A 19,313-nucleotide genomic window follows, 5' to 3' on the forward strand; every position below is an offset into this window, starting at 1 on the left:
AAAAGCCTCCCATGTTTTGCTTTTCATACAACAAATATGCTCTGATGGTTTTCTTTTTCACTTAGGTTGTCGTACTGCTCCAACAGATTTAGTTTTCATCCTAGATGGCTCTTACAGTGTTGGTCCAGAAAACTTTGAAATAGTGAAAAAGTGGCTTGTCAATATCACAAAAAACTTTGACATAGGACCGAAGTTTATTCAGGTTGGAGTGGTCCAGTATAGTGACTACCCTGTATTGGAGATTCCTCTTGGAAGCCATGATTCAGGAAAGAATTTGGTGGCAGCAATGGAATCCATACATTACCTGGGCGGAAACACAAGGACTGGAAAGGCCATCCAGTTTGCACTTGATTACCTTTTTGCCAAGTCCTCACGGTTTCTGACTAAGATAGCAGTAGTACTTACAGATGGTAAATCCCAAGATGAAGTTAAAGATGCAGCAGAAGCAGCAAGAGATAGTAAAATAACATTATTTGCTATTGGCGTTGGTTCAGAAACAGAAGATGCAGAACTTAGAGCTATTGCCAATAAGCCTTCATCTACTTACGTGTTTTATGTGGAAGACTATATTGCAATATCCAAAATAAGGGAGGTGATGAAGCAGAAACTTTGTGAAGGTAAGCTTTAATAGAATTTGGAAATTAATAATTAAAATTTCTAACATATTGTTATAACCTGCTTATTTATACCAGTGCATTTATATTTCATGTCAAATTATCTATTATGTTAGAATTGAGGTGGACATGTATTTTTGTGTTTAATTTATTCTGGATAAATTTTGCTTTTAGAAATAATTACTTAAAAAATCTATGGTTGGAAAGTACCATACTTTTACTGTTGCTTTTTCTTTTCATTTACAACATGTCTAATTGTGGAGATAAAAGAAAATGCACACAAAAAATAAGAGTATATCTAAGTCACATATCATTATTCTTGTTAATGAGTTTTTCTTCTTCATCCCAGTCTTTTTTAAATTTCTGTGTGTCTGAGAGCTTATTCCTGTGCCTAAATAAGGATAAGATTATATAAATGATTTCATACTATTGTATATTCTATTATTTTTATGTAAAATTTCATCCTCTATTAACGTGATAGCAGACAACTTCAGTCTCCCACAATAATTTAATAATTTCCTTTTTTTGTATGCTCTTCTTTTTAAAAAATATTTTCACCTATATTCTAGTTAGATAACATAGTGTAGTATTAGTTTCAGGAGTAGAATTTAGTGATTCATCACTTACACATATCATCTAGTGCTCATCACAAGCACCTTCTTAATATCCATCACCCATTTAGCCCATCCACCACCCATCTTCCCTCCATCAACCCTCAATTTGGTCTCTATAGTTGAGTCTGCTTTAAGGGTTGCCTCTTTTTTCCCCTATGTTCATCTGTTTTGTTTCTTAAATTCCACGTTTGAGTGAAGTCGTATGGTATTTGTCTTTTTCTGACTTATTTCACTTAGCATAATACACTATAGCTCCATCCATGCTATTGCAAATGGTAAGATTTCATTCTTTTTGATGACTGAGTAATAAATATGTATATATGCACATATATACATCCCACATCTTCTCTATCCATTCTTCAGTGGAAGTATTTAGTTCATTTCTAAGTTTTTCTACTATAAATAATAATAAATATTCATATATAGAATTCTGAATGGGAATATCTCATTTCCTTCAAAAAGAAAGATCAAATTACTAACATTGTTAAAGCTCTGGAAAACTGTTAAAAATTGCACTTGAGAGAGATTAAGTTACTACCATCAGTAAGAGAACATTCAAAAATCTAATACTTACTAGTCAATTATTTTTATATCATTCCATGAAATCTAACTTTGTGTTTATAAGTCCATGGTATGGAGAAGCTCCAGTTTTTGGTATATACTGATCCTGTTAGCAGATGGATATGCTTATGTTCATGTTATTTTGGGGGAGTGTAATTTGTTTGTAATATTATAGGCATTTAATATATAATATACCTAAAAAGTAATATTAATGTAAAATGGAAAAAAGTTTTTTTCCAAAAGCTTCAAAAATAGGTTGATTCACATTTGATAGAAACATTTCTAAGTGATTGTGGTCTAGAAAACAAATTTATTTCTCTATTTTCTTTATCTTTGTTTTGGGCTATACTACAGAAAAACATTTAAGATTATTTTGGTTATTTAAGAGGTGATAGAAATTAAAAAAAATTTTAAAAAAGGTGATAGAAATTAAGCATTTTCTTTAATCAAACTTTTAAAAAGGTACTATAGCAAGTAGAAATAGTCATCACAGTTATGTTTTTATGGCTCTAACAGTAAGACTGTGTTGACCTTTGTCATTTGAACAGAACAGAGGAATTTATATTTGTTTCCCAGTTTTATTGAAAAATAATTGACATACATAGATTTTTAAATACGTCGTAAGAATTCTTTGGTTTTGTCGTTAGAATTCTTGGGTTTGAAGCTAGGTATATTTCATTATTAAAGCAGACTTTTCATGGTGATATTTACTTACCATTCTTTTAAATCCTAAAATATAAATTTGATTAAGTATGTCTGGGCAGTACTTGCTGTAGAGACATTCTGTAGATATGTATTTTGATAAATGCATTCTATTTAAAAAAATTCTAATTACACATGAAAGAGTAGCTGTGCTTAAAAGGAGTAAAATATTCTTTTAGCAAAAATGTCCAGTTTGTAAGAGAAAAATTAAATTTGTAATCTTGCCAAATATTTCTTCATGCACACTCAAAGAAAGAATGTAAGTAATGTCTGTGTCTACTCAGTTCACAAACATGCTGTACAATAGCCATCTTTTAAAACATAGTTTTTGAAATTGTTCTTGGAATATAAGGGCTTTTTTCCCTCAACTTTTTAAAAACTATTAGATTATTATTAATGCATTATTGTATGGCAGAAGCATCAAATCACGTAATTTGTTTCTGCACTTTTGACGAATTTTTTTTTTTTGACAAATGGTTAAGTTCTACCTTGAGGTGCTTATTATATAGGATTACCATTTCCTAATACTGTTCACTTTTATACTCTTGCTGTGAATGATCCACAGTGAAGAAAATATTATTTACTTCTTTGGTCTCACATAGATTATTTCATCTTCATAGATCTACCATTTCCTTAAAGGTGTATTCTTCAACAAGTTCCTTATTTTAGAATGATCTTTTTGTAATGGACAATTATTTCTTTATCTGATAAATAATGTCTTTGAGAGTTTAATTTTTTTCAATTCTTTTTTAAATGTAAAGAACATATGAGATCTAACTTCCTAAAAATTTTAAGTGTATAGTACAGTATTGCTAATTACAAGCACAGTGTTGTACTGTAGATATCTAGAACTGCTTCATGTTGCATAACAGAAACTTTGTGCCCATTGACTAGCTACTTCCCATTTCCTTCTCCCTCCCATTCTGGCAGTCACCATTCTACTTTATGTTGCTATGAATTTTGACTACTTTAGGTATTTCATAAGGGTGGAATCATGCAGTATTTGTCCTTCTGTGACTGACCATTGGGATTTTGATAGAGATTGCATTGAATCACTTTGGTGTTAGGCAAATTTTTGTATTATTAAGTTTTTCAGTCCATGAACATGAGATGTTTCTACTTCTTGGTGATTTCTCTAGTTTCTTTTAGCAATCTTTTGTAGTTTTCAGCGTTCAAGTCTTACCTCCCTGGTTTATTCCTTAGTATTTTATTACTTTTGATGCTCTGGCTAGTACTTCCAATATTATCTTGAATAGAAGTGGCAAGAGTGAGCATCCTTATCTTGTTCCTGATCTTAAAGGAAGAGCTTTTGGTTTTTCATTATTGATTGTGATGTTAACTGTGGGCTATTCATATATAACCTTTAATTATGTTGAGGCAAATTCCTTCTTTTCTTAATTTGGTGTTTTTATCATGAAAGAATGTTAAATTTTGTCAAAATTTTTCTCTGCATATATTGAGATGATCCTGTGACTTTTATCCTTTATTCTGTTAATGAGATGTATCACATTGATTAATTTTATAGGTTAAACTGTCTTTGCATCTCATGGATAAATCCCACTTCGCCATGATGCATGCTTTTTTTGGATCCTTTTTATATTGCTGTTGAATTCAATTTGTTAGTATTTTGTGGAGGATTTTTGCATCTATATTTTTTAAAAAATATTTTATTTATTTATTCATGAGAGACACAGAGAGAGAGAGGCAGAAACACAGGCAGAGGGAGAAGCAGGCTCCTCACAGGAAGCCAGTTGTGGGACTTGATCCCCGGACTGGGATCACACCCTGAGCCAAAGGCAGACACTCAACTGCTGAGCCACCCAGGCATCCCTTTGCATCTATATTTATCAGGAATATGGATTTTTAGTTTTATTTTCCTGTAGTGTTTTTTCTGGCTTTTGTTAGGGAAGTGTTGGCCTTATAAAAAGAATTTGGAAGTATTCCCTCCTCTTCAGTTTTTTTGTAACAGTTTGAGGATTGACATTAATTCTTTAAGTGTTTGGTAGAATTTGCCAGTGAATACACCTGGTCCTGGGTTTTTCTTTTTTGGGAAGTTTTTAATTACTGATTCAGTATCCTTATCAGTTACACATCTGTTTAGATTTTCTATTTCTTCATGATTCAGTTTTAGTAGGTTGTATAGTTTAGAAATTTATGCATTTCTTCTAAGTTCTGAAAATTGTCATTACATGAATATTATAGTCTCTTTAGATCCTTTTATTTCTGAGATATTAGTTGTAATGTCTCCTCTTTCATTCCTAGTTTTATTTGAATCTTCTTTTTTTTCTTAGTTAATCTAGCTAAAGTTATGTCAGTTTTGTTGATCTTTAAAAAAATCAGCTTTCTTTGATTTTTTTGTTTTATTCTTTCATTTATTTCTGTTCTAATCTTAAATATCTTAAAGATGATTAAAATTTCAATTTTTTTCTTGCTCTTGTTAATTTTGGGCTCAATTCTTTCCCAATTTTTTAAAAGATTTATTCATTTGAGAGAGAGTGCGAGCACAAGACAGGGGAGCAGCAGAGAGGGAGAAGCAGACTTCCTGCTGAGCAGGGAGCCCAATATGGGGCTCCATCCCAGGACCCTGAGATCATGACCTGAGCTGAAGGCAATTGCTTAACCCATTGAGCCACCCAGGTGTTCCTTTTTTTTCTAGTTTTTCTTTTTTAAATGAATAATGTTAGATTGTTTGAGATCTTTATTCCTTTTTAATGTAGATTTGTATTGCTGTAAATTTTCTTCTTAGTACTGTTTTTGCCACATTCCATAAATTTTGTAATGCTGTGTTTTAGTTTTTGTCTCAAGATATTTTCTAATTTCTCTTTTGATTTCTTTTTTGAGTCAGTGGTTGTTCAAGAGCACATTGTTTAATTTCCACATACTTGTGAATTTTCCACTTTTCCTTCTACCTTTAATTTCTAGTTTCATTATGTCATGGTTTGAAGATATATTTGGTATGACTTCAGTCTTCTTAACTTTGTTAAGATGTATTTTTTGAAGTAGCATGTGATCTATCCTAGTGAATGTTTCATTTGCACTTAAGAAGAATGTGTATTCTGCTGTGTTGTAGAATGTTCTGCATTGTCTGTTAGCTCCATTTGGTCCATACTGTTGTTCAAGTTCTGTGTTCCCTTTTTGGTCTTCTGTCTGGATGTTCTATTCATTATAGGAAATAGAATATTGAAGTCTCTTATTATTGTATCTTCTGTTTCTGTGTCTGCTATTTCTCCGTTCACTTCTGTCAGTGTTTGCTTCATGTTTTTGAGTGCCATGATGTTGGGTTCATGTATATTTAAAATTATGTCTTGCTGGTGAATTGACCCCTTTACCATCATATTATGTCCTTCTTTGTCATAGTTGAGTTTTGACTTAGTCTATTTTGTCTAAGTATTGCCACCTTTGCTCTGTTTTGGTTACCATTTGCACAGTGTCTTATTCCACCTCCTTACTTTTAGCCTATGTGTGTCTGTAATCCTAAAGTATATGTCTTATAGACAGTATGTAGTTGGATCTTGTTTTTTTTTTCTTTTGTCTATTTAACCACTCTGTGTCTTTTTATTTGGGAGTTTAATCCATTTACATCTTAAATAGCAATAGGGAATACTTTAATATCACTGTTTTGTTCCTTGTTTTCAGCCTGCCTTATGCCTTTTTTACTCCCTCTTGCTGTCTTCCTTTGTGCTTCATTCACTTTTTTTTTTTTTTTGTAGTGACATGTTTTGATATTTTTCTCATTTTCTTTTGTGTATTTTGTATAGGTATTTCCTTTGTGGTGACTATAAAGGTTTCGTAAAGCATCATATAGTTATATCAGTCTATTTTAAGCTGATAACTTATTTTCATCAGATACAAATACTCTATATTTTTGCTTCTCCCTGCCCTCACACTTTACTATTGATGTTACAAATTACATCATCTTATGTTCTATATTCATTGGTATATTTTTACAGTTATAGTTACTGTTTATATGTTTTTTAACTTCTATATCAGAATTAAAAGTGATTTATACACCACTGTTACAATATTATAGTATTCTGAATTTGTATGTTTAACCGGTGAGGTTTTTTTTTTTTTTTTAAGATTTGTTTTTTATCTTAGATTAAGAATGTGAGAGAGCAGGCACACACAGGGGGCGGGGGCAGAGGGAGAGGGAGAGAGAATCTTAAGCAGACTCCATGTCTAATATGGAGCCCAAGTTAGTGCTCCATCTCAAAACGCTTAGCTCATGACCTGAGTTGAAATCAGAAGTCAGATGCCTAACTGACTGCGTTACCCAAGTGTCCCTAACCACAGTGTCTTATAGTTTGCAATGCTTTTGTGTTGTTGTTTAATGTTCTTTAATTTCAACTTAATGGACTTCCTCTGTATTTCTTATAAGGCAGGATGATGAACTCCCTCAGCCTTTTTTAATCTGGGAAAGTGTTTTTTTCTTTTTTCTCTTTCATTTTTGAAGAATATTTCTGCCAGTTATAGTTTTTAAATTTTTTTCAAAACATCTTATTTATTTATTTGATTGAGAGAGCACAAGCAGGGGGAGCAGCAAGCAGAGGGAGCAAAAGAAGTAGGTTCTCTATTGAAGAAGGAGCTTGATGTGGAGCTTGATCCCAAGACCCTGGGATCATGATCTGAGCCTAAGGCAGACACTTAACCAACTGAGCCACCCTGGTGCCCCATCAATGGCAGTTTTTTCTCTCAGCTAGCACTTTGAGTAGATCATCCCATTCTCTTGTGGCCTGCAAAGTTTCTACTGAGAAATCTGCCAATAATCATATGGTGGGTGCCAGTAGTAAATAATGAGCTGCTTTTCTCTTGCTGCTTTCAAAATTCTTTTTTTTTTTTTGACAATTTGATTATAATCTCTTGATGTGGATTTCTTTTGATTATTTAATCTGGTTGTACATAACCTTTCCTGGACTTGAGAAGTTTTTAGTTATTACTTTAACTAAACTCTGTCTTTTTCTCTCCTGAAACTCCCATGATATGCATATTGGTGTACTTCATGGTGTCTCCTAAGTCATTTAGGTTTTATTCAATCTTTCTCATCTTTTAAATTTTTATTTATCTGCCTAGATATTTTCAAATAACCTTTAAGTTTGCTGATTCTTTATTGTGCTTGATTGAGTCTGATTTGTAACCCCATCAGTCCTTTATTTTTTTTTGCAGTTCAGTTATTGTGTTCTTCAGCTCCAAAATTTCTTTTTGGTTCTCCTTTCTATTTTATTGGTATCCTCATATTGTTTATACCATTGTTTCTTAAGCTCATAGGGCATCTTTATTATGGTTGTTTTGAATTCTTTTTTCAAATAATAAACCTTTCCTTAGGGTTAGTATCTGGAGAGTTATTCTGTTCTTTGGATCATGTTTCCCTGTTACTTTGTGTATTTTACAGCTTTGTTTTGGGAGCCACATGTTTGAAAAATTTACCTCTCTCCTTCTTTACCAACTGGCTTTATACAGGGAAATCCCTTATTAACTAGTTCATCTAGTGATTCTTGGGGGCTTTGAAGCCTTTTTATGGAAGGATATAATTTCTCCGGATCTGAGTGAGCAATTTCTTAATTAGAGAGGTTTGCTTCCCCTCCCCGCCCCACCCCAACCCCAGGAGCTCATAATCTTTTATTCCCTTTAGTATCTGTCTGTAGCTTCTTAAGGTCTCTAGTTTTGTAGCTATAAGCTTCCCCACCTTGTTCTCAGTGGGCATTAGGCATCCAAAGTATTCTGGTTCCCTGTTAATATCCTTAGGCAGGATCAATATTATTCCCTCAGACAGCCCTTGGGAAAGCTAGAATGCTGGATAAAAGCTACACTCTTTTCTCTTCCTCCAGAGGGAGAAGGCTCAAGTTGTGTGTCTTCTCTTTATCAGGCTGAGCCACAACAAGCTCCTTCCCCTTAACCCCATGACTCTGTTTGTTCTCAGCAGTTCCTAGGAATCCAAATGATTGCGGTTCTTTCAGTGCTCTAAATGAGGTGGGACTGAAACCAGTCTCTTGAACAGCCCTGTGGTTACATGCTCCACTCTTCTTTTTCCCACTCAAGTGCATTCTCTATCACAAGCTAGTGTGTTCTCTCTTGGCACTTTACAGGCATGGGGGAGGGAATGATGTGAGTAAAATGATTACTTGTTTCAGTGATGCTGTTCTTGGCTTTGTGGTCACCTTGGGTACTTCAACTTCCTAACCTAAATCTGGAATTTCCATAAATGTATTTTGATCCATATGTTATTGTTAAATCAGTGTTTTGGTGGGAGAATGTGGGCTATGACTTCTATTCTGCCATCTTGCTGATATTATTCTTCTGTTTCTTTTTTGAGTAAATCAGGAATGGGCTTGATGCAACAAAGAGGAGAGAAAGGAAGAGAAAGAAATTTCCCTCTGTGCCCTAGAAGTTACCATCCTTAGGTGTCTTTAAGGGCTTCCAGCAGCCTGTGGCTTGAATTACTGGGTTTTAGGACCCATATTTTAATTCATGTATGTTGAGCTTGCTTATGCATAGGTGCAGGTAAAGAGCAGGCTCTGGAAAACTGCCTGTATATTTTTACTGTTTTCTACCATCTTGACTTTTGGAGGAAGCAGGAGATTTATCTGTTTTTTAAAATAGTATATGATGTTGACTTGCTCAAATGGGGCCAGAGGCTAGAGGTCACAAGGCAATTAGCTATGCATCCTCAGCCTTATCTTATTTGAGAGAGAGAGAGAGAGAGAGAGAGACTGAGAGAGACTGCTGCTTGAGTGGAACTTTGGTATCTTTCATTACATTAAACTTTGAGGCTTTTTTCCTTTCAATGCTTTCTACAGTGATGCACTTTAACTTAGAATGATGTTTAGGACTTTTCCTGAGTTTCTTCTCATCAAAAAACCACTTATACTTTGTATACTATTCTTGTTTAAAGATGGCTGGATAATTTGATTATCTAATTCAAACTTTACTATGCTTCATAATAGTGACCCAGTGCTTTACCCTAACCTACTCATATAATTCTATCTGTATTTCATTAAAGTCACAAAGGGTAGGGGTACACATATCAGCAATCATGGCCAGGACAACTGAGATGTTTTTGGAGATGGCCAGTGTTTTAGCTTCCATGATTTCATAACATATATGTGGTTAACTTTTCTGTCCTCCTATAAAGCTTATTTTTTCCATTCTTGCCTTTATTGTTGGTACACGTATATATGAATTTCCCCACTGAGGTGGGGCAGAGGGAAATGAGAGATGAAAGTATGGTAAAGTTTGGTAGATAGGATTGGATTGAGTAGAGTATTCCATAAAATGTCATCAAACATTCAGGACAATCACTTTATAATCTATCTGTAGATTAAAAGGTTTTGAATCTAATCTGAATTGAAGGCAATTTATATTGTCAGGGACTTGTAGTATATCTAAAAATATTAATTTTCCACCTAATTAGGCTACAGCTATGTTCCCTTCAAACACAATATGCTTTATTTTATGTGAAAAGTAATATATGAGTATTCATGGGAAAAATAGAATTATTATGGCATAATTTAGAAAATATACAAATTACAGCATATAGATGTTGCTGTCAGTGTTTATGATTAAATCTAGATGCAGTTGTATGAGTTAATTATGTCTAGGAAAGGAACAAACAAGAAAATATTTGGAATAATTTTTGTTAAGAATGTTTAAAGCTTGTATGCGTAGCCCAACCCTCCTCTTTTTTCTTTCTCTGAAATATTGTGTATAATATCTATCACCTAATTACATATTTTCATAACACCTCCCTCCTTTTCAAGTGGCAACAGACATGATAGTAGAGGTGAAAATTGGTACCACCTCTTGGGAAAAAATTTTTGGCACTATCTACTAGGGCAAAGTATACAGATTCCCTATGAAACAGCAGTTCTACGCTCAGATAGTTGACCATGAGAAATAAGTTCATATGTTTACCAAAAGACATATGCAAGATTGTCTATGGCAAGTTTATTAAAAATAGTCAAAACTGCATACAACTCCAATGACTGCTCACATAAAATGGACAAATACGTCATAACATAATTTGAATAGTGGAATAGTACCTAGCAACAGAAAAGAACAAGCCACTGTTATTTACAACAGCATGGATGATACCCCAGATATTATGTTGAGCAAGAAGAGTCAAGTAAAAGAACATACTGTATGGTTCATTTATATTAAGTTTAAGAATACACAAATCAGTGATAACAGAAATCATAACAGTGGTGGCCTCTGGTGGTAGTGGTTATTGTCTGGGAAGGATCATGAGCTAACTTTCTGAGGTGTTAGATGTGTTCTTTATCTTGTCTGGGTGCTAACTTATAAACCTATAAATATGTGCCAGTTGATGTGCACTTGAAATTAGGGCATTTTGTTGAAGGTAGGTTGTACCTTCATAAAAATGTTTTATTTTTTATTTTTTATTTTTTTTCATAAAAATGTTTTAAAAGACTCAGCAAAGACCTGTTAAAGTGAAGCACTATCTCCTGATTCTTTTTCCTAATAAACCTAAGGCTACATAATGATAAGGAGGCCCAGCCCAGTCTCTGGAGTCAGACCAGGATCCAGGTTTGATTCTTGATTTTGTCAACATCACTTTCTTGAAGTGTGTGATCTTGGGCTAAGTGACTGCCTCCAACTTTAGTGATATAAATCACATTTTATGAAAGTTAATATCAGTGTGCTGGAGTAATGTCAAGGACAGGAACATGTTAAGATGCCTGGACATCTGGTTAAAGAAAATATATAGTTTGTATGTTAAAATGATACACAACTGTAATACCTGACAAAGGTCTGTGAAATAAAAAATGTAAAAAGGGGTGAAGAATGAGGTACAGGAATTACACACATTCTATTATCTGCATATGTATAAAGGCAAAACATGTTACCTTTTCTCCATTTGTAGTACTTGAGCAGGAATAACAAAAAAAAATTCATTACATAATCAATGCTTTTAAAATGAAAAATGGCAAAACCAGATGAGTCATTTTTGTGATTATATAAGCCTTTAGAATTATATTTTCCTTAACTATTCCTTAGGCCAAAGATGATAGTTATTTCTTATATTTTTTTCTTATTGTTAAAAAAACAAAATATTCTGTGATCAGTGAGGCAACTGAATGTTGCAAAAGACTGTGATGTTTCTGATTTGTGGACAAGTTGTACTAATTAGTAATAGGAGTCTCTTGTTCCCATTGACATCTGCTCTTACTGGGTCCCATTGTCAGCCATGCATTTGGCAGACATCTTCCTCAGATGAAGGACTGTTAACTCTAAATCAATCTAGATTTCAAGACAGTGCTGGTAAAGGAAGATGAGCTTATTCAGTCTGTAATGAGAAAAGAAATTGGGTGAAATTGGGGCTACCTTCTTGTTATTTAATCTTTGGTAAGAGGATCTCTGTTTCCATAATTTACTTTGGTTTTGCTATATTATTGTATTTTCAGTATGATGAAGTCTAAGTAATCACAACCTTGGTACTCAATTGAAACAAGGGTGACTGTTCCTTCTTTTGATGAACTTGTACATTACATTAAACTACATGATATAATAGAACTTCAGAAAGGCAGATATATTAAAATGCCACTGAACACCATTGAGGGGTGTATATCAGTTGGACATACACTTGTGTTTGCCTTATCATTAAAATGAAGTTCAGTCCAGGGAAAGTCTGAGGAAGTTGGCTTGCACAGATCTGCACCAGGGACCCTCTCTACACAACTCTGTTTTATTGGACTATTAGGTCTGGATCAATAAAATTACTTTTGGTTTCTGACCACAGATCTCCTTGATAAAATTCCCTTGTTGTGAATAAAATATGTGACTTCTGGAGAGGAGTGACCTATGAACAATGTGGCAATGTGGAATTGGATTAAATAGGCATTTAAAAAGTAGGTAGATGTGTTCTGGAATAGTGTGTTCATTAGTGTTCCTGTGATGTTAACTTAGAGCTAGAAAGATGTAGTTTCTAATTTGGTTGGTCTAGTTAGACTAAAGATTTACACAGTTTTTGTGTCCATGTCCATGGCAGAATTTTAAGTAAAACACCTTTTATGACTTTGGTAATACTGGATTACTTGTATTACTAAACCCTGAGATTTAATAGAAAAATGAATATTTTTTCTGGTTTCTATGGATGACTCAAAAACTTTTTAAAATCTTGAATATAGTTGACATACAATGTTACATTAGTTTCAGGTGCACAACATAGTAATTCAACAAGTTTGTATGTTATGCTGTGTTCACCACAAGTGTATGTATCATCTGCCATCATGATACTATTAAAATATCATTAACTTTATATTCTTCTCCCCTTCACTTATATTGCCCACCTCCTCACCTCCCTCTCCTCTGGCAATCATCAATTTGTCCTTTGAATTTGCAGATTTATTAATTTGTTTTTCTTTTTTTTTTCGGATTACACATGTGAGTGAAATAATATGGCATTTATCTTTCTATGTCTGACTTAGTTCACTTAGCACATACCTTTTGGGTCTGTCTATATTGTTACAAATGGCATGATCACATCCTTTTTTTTTTTTTTTTTTAAAGAATTTATTTATTTATTCATGAGAGACAGAGAGAGAGAGAGAGGGGCAAAGACACAGGCAGAGGGAGAAGCAGGCTCCATGCAGAAAGCCCGACATGGGACTCGATCCAGGGGCTCCAGGATCACGCCCTGGGTGGAAGGCGGCACTAAACCGCTGAGCCACTCGGGCCACCCGATAACATCCTTTTTTTTTTTTTTTTTTTTAAATCTCATACACAATTCCATCGTTTATGTATGTGTATACCTGTTTATCTGTATGTGTATACCTGTTTATCAGTGGACATTTAGGTTGCTTCCATATACTGGTTATTATAAACAATGCTGCAACAAAAATAGAGGTGTATATATTTTTTTGAAGTACGTATTTGGTTTTTTTGGATAACTAGTAGTGCAATTATTGGATCATATAGCATTTTTATTTTTAATTTTTTGAGGAACCTCCATACTGCTTTCCACAGTGGCTGCACCAATTTACATTCATACAGGCAGTGCACAATGGTTCATTTTTCTCTACAACCTTGGCAACACTTGTTTTTTCTTGTCTTTTTTATTTTAGCCATTCTGACAGATGTAAGGTGATATCTCATTGTGGTTTTGATTTGTTTCTCCCTGATGATTAGTGATACTGAACGTCTTTTCATGTGTCTATGTTTTCTTTGGAGAAATGTCTATTCGTGTTTTCTGTCTTCTTTTAAATTGGATTTTTTTTTTTTTTTTGGTATTGAGTTTTAAGTTCTTTATATATTTTGGATATTAGGCTCTTTTACTGTTTGTATCATTTGCAAATATCTTTTCAATTCTAAAATAAATTCAAAGTGGATTAAAGACCTAAGTGTGAAACTTGAAACCATAAAAATCCTAGAAGAGAACATAGACAGTGGTATTTTAGCCATAGCAACATTTTTCTAGATATTACTTATCTGTTTCCAAAGGCAAGGGAAACAAAAACAAAAATAAATCACCCAAACTGAAAAGCAGATATTACTGGCCCTCAGTGTTTAAAATAGAGTAATCTTTGCTCATCCCAGGAAGCATTCCTATCCTGAATACTCTATCCATACTGGAGTAAAATGAAATTAAAACTGTGTAGTTGGTGTAGAAATAATCATTTGTGAATTTAGGTCTTCTGTTTTGCTTACCCTTCCTCCTGAATGCATGCCTTTAAAATAAATTGGTTTATTTAGATACTCTAATTACCTGTTTTAGGTGTTATAACAAGCTCCCAACTGAGTCTCTCTTAGCATTTGATTTTCCTAGTATTAAAATTATAATTTCCAAGTTTCAGTTTTTATTTCCAGTTTCCATACTTCTGTCTGGATGTGGTTTGTATACTTAAACATATATTTCATATATTTATTTTTTCTATGCAGTGGGTAAATTAACTATTTACCTCTGTTTCCCCTCAAGTTTATATAGAAATTGGTTGAAAAGTAGCATTTTATGTATGGAAACTTCTTTTACCTGTTTCCTAAAACTAGGTATATACAAACATAAAAACTGTTTTTGAACATTTTAACTACACTTTTTTCACTTCCCATGTGCTATTGGGAAGAAAAATTACCTTCAAGAAAACATAATTATTTAAATCCATACTTCTTCATGAGATGTGTTAGGTAGTAATGAAAATGTGGCTGTCTTATACATTCTTGATTTCACAAGTGGTGCCATACTGTTTCCCCATAAAATTTTGGGTATTACAAGATGGTGTAAAAGACTGTTATAGCAAAAGGATGAACACAAGACTTGCTTTGTCCCCTGCACTTGCATGCCGTTTTGCAGTTACAAAGCACTTTCACATACATCATCACATTTGATCTTCAGACAAACTCTGTGAAGGAGATCATTATTCTCACTTCACAGATGAGAATCCAAAATTTTGGGAGACGTTGAGAGGCTTAAGTCTAAACCTAATTTTCTTAAGCCTGAGATCTTCACCCAACATCTTATAACTTCTTAGTTAAAAAGCAAATCAAAGCAGCAATTCAAACCTGAATATTTTTATGATGTAAAGTTTAACATGTTTTCTTTTCAGCTAATTTTTTTTTTTGCAGTTTTAAATCAAAAGTATCTGATTTGAGGCTTCATATATTCTGCATACCTCCACTCACTGCCACTCTGTCAAAAAAGAAACCCTGCGTCACGACAGAAAAGATTTAGTTTTATTAATTGCTTTATGATTTAAACTGTAATATAGTGCTATTAGGATCACTTACACCCTGCTTCTCTTATTTTCATGTGAAGAAACTTCAGCAAGGCTAACTCTTCTGATCTCTTTCCTAACCTTTTATAGTTCCTTACCACTGAATGAGAAGATCAATTTTCAATAAATGAGTTTGATAAAAAGTAGTTGGTCATGTTTATCAAAGAGTCTTTAACTTTCTTCTCCTTGGATCAGTGTATCTGTGGAGCTAGTGTGTTCTGGTTTCCTCTCGAACATATGTGAGCTTAGTGGGCAGGCCCTGCTTCTAAGGTGGGTTAGGGAATAGTCAGCTTTCTGCTGCTGGAATGGTGTGAGGGGGTTCTTTATGGTGTGCAGTGTCATGAAATTCCCTAAATCACATATCTAACCAACATCTACTTGCCTCATTCCTGTATCTCCTCATCATTTAGTAACAAGCTTACCAGAGGAAGAAGGACATAATTTATTGGATCACTTCAAAATTTAAGACCTGAAGAAAAAATTTTAATTATATCAGACCTTTATTTTATTTCTAATATTCTGTGGTATAAATTATGACTATACATGTTGGGCTAATAAAATCCATCTCATTACTTTTTATTGAATTATAAATATGATGCTTTTCCTTCTTAATGTTGTATAAGAGAGTGATTATCTTAAAGAAGGTTAGTGGAGTTTGTTCTTTTCTTATTTTGTTAGCTGCTCTATAAAATATAAGCAGTCATGCTCAATGTTTATTTTATATGAGGGCCTTGGAAGAATCTGAAAATATCGCAACATTTCTACAATTTAACAGCTTAATAGCATTTCAACCATATAAAATTTTCCACATAATTTCAGGTATTAGTTTCCCAGCAAGTTAAAAGCATACCATATTTTTAGAATTTATATAGATGACTGTATAATACAAATCTTAACAATTCTTCTTAAGGAAATAGTCTTTATTTATAAATATGAAAATATGATTAATATGATATAATTAATCATAGATAATAGGGCCATTTTGAGAACTTTCATGAACAGAAAAGACCTACAGTTTTTTCCCAGAATAAATAGAACCAATGATGTTTGAACTGTAGAATTTTCAACTGCTAAAACTGGAGAGGATATCAAGAATAAGACATTTTTTTTTTACCCCTCAAATGCTGGGAATTCAAGAAAGAAATCTTAGATTTCATCTCTTAGATCCAAGAAATTTAGGAGTTATGCAAAGTCATGTGACTAATTAATAGCAACTATTAGATTAGAATTGTCAATGTCATTCCAGTGTTCTCCTACCCCCTCTCAGGTATTAGGTTGCCCTTCATTCAAACAGTGATTTATAGACGTTAGCATAGTATTCTTAAAGTAGTCTGTTTATATATATAAAGTATATATATTTCTTTCTGTTTTACTTTATCCGCTGTTAGGAGGAAAAATGACATTTGGGACTTTAAGTGCCAGAGACACTCCTGCACATTTTTTCAGAAAAGGCATTTATATCCATTTGTGTGCATATATATTTTTTATAATTATTTTCTCTAATATTTCTCATTTTCTTATTGAAGAAATCCATGATTAATCAATGTTTACTGCTTTTTTTGCTCTGGATTTATAGAATCTGTCTGTCCAACACGAATTCCAGTGGCAGCTCGCGATGAGAAAGGGTTTGATATTCTTTTAGGCTTGGGTGTAAAGAAAAAGGTTAAGAAAAGAATCCTGCTTTCACCAACAAAGATAAAAGGATATGAAGTAACATCAAAAGTTGACTTATCAGAATTCACAAGGTATACATTATGTGTTGATACACCTTTTTGTTGTTATGTCTCTAGACATGCTGAGAATTCCTAAAGCTTATGCATATTCTTCTTTTTCTAGCAATGTTTTCCCAGAAGGTCTTCCTCCATCATATGTATTTGTCTCCACTCAGAGATTTAAAGTCAAGAAAATGTGGGATTTATGGAGAATTTTAACCATTGATGGAAGGCCACAAATAGCAGTTACTTTAAATGGTGTGGATAAAACTTTACTATTTACAACAACCAGCATGATTAATGGCTCACAAGTGGTCACCTTCGTTGACCCTCAAGTTAAGGTAAAGATGCTTGGATATGATTATGATGATATTCATGGGGAATCACCACCAGATTTGTGTGTTGGAGGAAGAGTGCCATAATTTTAATGTGGCTGAAAAGAATCTGACTTCATAGTTTAATGTTGCTTTACTGAATAAGAGCAACAAATGAAGGAAAATTGTTTCTTAGGTGGAATTAAGGAGTGGGGGAACTCACATTTTTTGAGTACTTGCTACTAGATGGATGTCAAGAACATTTAATTGTAATAATCACCCAAGGAAGAAGCTACTGTTCTCATTGTACAGACCAAAAAAAAAGTTTGAAGGGTATTAAGTTCCATCTCAAAGTAATACAGCTATTAAATGGTGACATCAGAAACTGAAGTTAAGTCTCATCTATCTAAGACTCATGTTGGTCCCATCTTACACTGCCATGCCCTACAAAGTACTGAGATAAAGACATTTGTTAGAACCTTACATACAGGTAGATAATGAGTGCAGAATTCACATTTATTAGAAAAATGTTTTGTTTCCCCAAAATAACCTCTATTTAATAAAATTGATAATCCAAAAAAAGTGTATTTTCCAAGTCAGATGTGTTCAGAATACAGATACAATGATAAAAATAGCTAAGTTTTGATACTCATGATAGTCTAACAGTATATTGTATAATTTAGGAAGTATACAAGGTTATATATGAAATTATGCCATCTGTTCAATTTCTTCATTGTAAGCAAATTAAATTTTTTAAAAATTTGGCTGCCATTTTTATTAAAGTCAATATGCTAGGTTCTATAAGAAATCACAAATGAGTAAGGCATGTTTCACACCTTCAAGGAACTAACTTATTTATAATAGAAGATTGAAGACCTCTGATATCTACTAGAAGTACAAAATATTAGAGAAATGTAAAGGGAAAAGTATATTCTAACACAAAATGCAGGCAAGTCTTATAATGAGATGCATTTTGGACTAGACCTTGAAGAACATATAGAATTTTGATGAAGAAAGCTAAGGACATGTAAGTCAGTGGTTCAGTATTGAGTACTCCTGTGTGGTAAAATACAGGGTTTTAATTTAAAAAATAGAAAGTGATATCCCCTGTGTTTGAAGTATAAGATGCATGAAAGAAAGAGCTAACAAAGTATGAATTCAATTTGTGGGAACCTGGCAATCATACAAAGGGTTTTGGACTTTGTTTAGTGGATGATAGGATTCCATCAAAAAGTCTTGGAATCATAGGTGTGTCATGGTCAAAGCAGCTCTCTCTTCTCTTCTCCTTTTTATTTCATAAAAAATACTTTCATCTCTGTCCTGGAAATGGGCTAGATCCTGGGAATCTAGAGATTAATAAGATGTGGCATCTTCTCTGACAGAATGGTAGTGAGAGAGATTAATTATAGTGATGTATTAAGGATGGCTTAGGGAAGAATTAGAGATATGTTTTAAAATTATTCAGATAAAGCAAGATATACTTGAGCATAAACTATGGTAATGAGAATGGGAATAGTGAAGTGAATTTGAGTCATATTTAAGAGACATTTGGTAGAACTTTGCATCTGGTTATTATTTCAGCTGAGGGAAGGGCAAGAGGTAAAGACACTTGTTGCAATTTAGAAAGTGAGGATATTATTTTCCCAGGGAAACTGAGAGGAAGAAAGCTTTGGGGATAGTTCAAGTTCATTTTGCTATACTCTCCCTCAGGCTAACTGTGAAATATCCTGGTAAAACTATACTAGCCAGTATTAAAAATTATAGATCCCATATGTAGAAAAGAGGTCCAGGCTGTTGTAGATATGAGAGTTATTCCGTAGAAGTAATGATTGACCTATAGGAATGGTTGACATAATCAAAAGGGAGAATGAAAAAGGTCAGTGATAGATCTGTCAGTTATGACCTCATCAAAAGGCAGGTGAAGGGGGATCCCTCGGTGGCTCAGCAATTTAGCGCCTGCCTTTTGCCCAGGGCGTGATCCTGGAGTCCTGGGATTGAGTCCTGCATCAGGCTCCCTGAGTCTCTCTGCCTGTGTCTCTGCCTCTCTCTCTCTCTCTCTCTCTGTCTCTCATGA

General features: G+C 33.6%; 1 protein-coding gene across 1 annotated transcript in view; it reads left to right on the forward strand.

Moving 5' to 3' along the window:
• The window catches only part of COL21A1 (collagen type XXI alpha 1 chain), a 242,758-nt gene that overhangs the window by 130,086 nt on the left and 93,359 nt on the right, over positions 1 to 19,313 (forward strand). The window contains exons 8-10 of the mRNA XM_072832540.1: positions 66 to 617; positions 16,790 to 16,958; positions 17,050 to 17,266. Of these exons, the coding sequence (XP_072688641.1) occupies positions 66 to 617; positions 16,790 to 16,958; positions 17,050 to 17,266 (938 nt within the window). The remainder of the gene's footprint in view (positions 1 to 65; positions 618 to 16,789; positions 16,959 to 17,049; positions 17,267 to 19,313) is intronic.

Source organism: Canis lupus, chromosome 7 (genome assembly GCF_048164855.1).
Source record: "Canis lupus baileyi chromosome 7, mCanLup2.hap1, whole genome shotgun sequence".
Taxonomy (NCBI): Eukaryota; Metazoa; Chordata; class Mammalia; order Carnivora; family Canidae; genus Canis; species Canis lupus.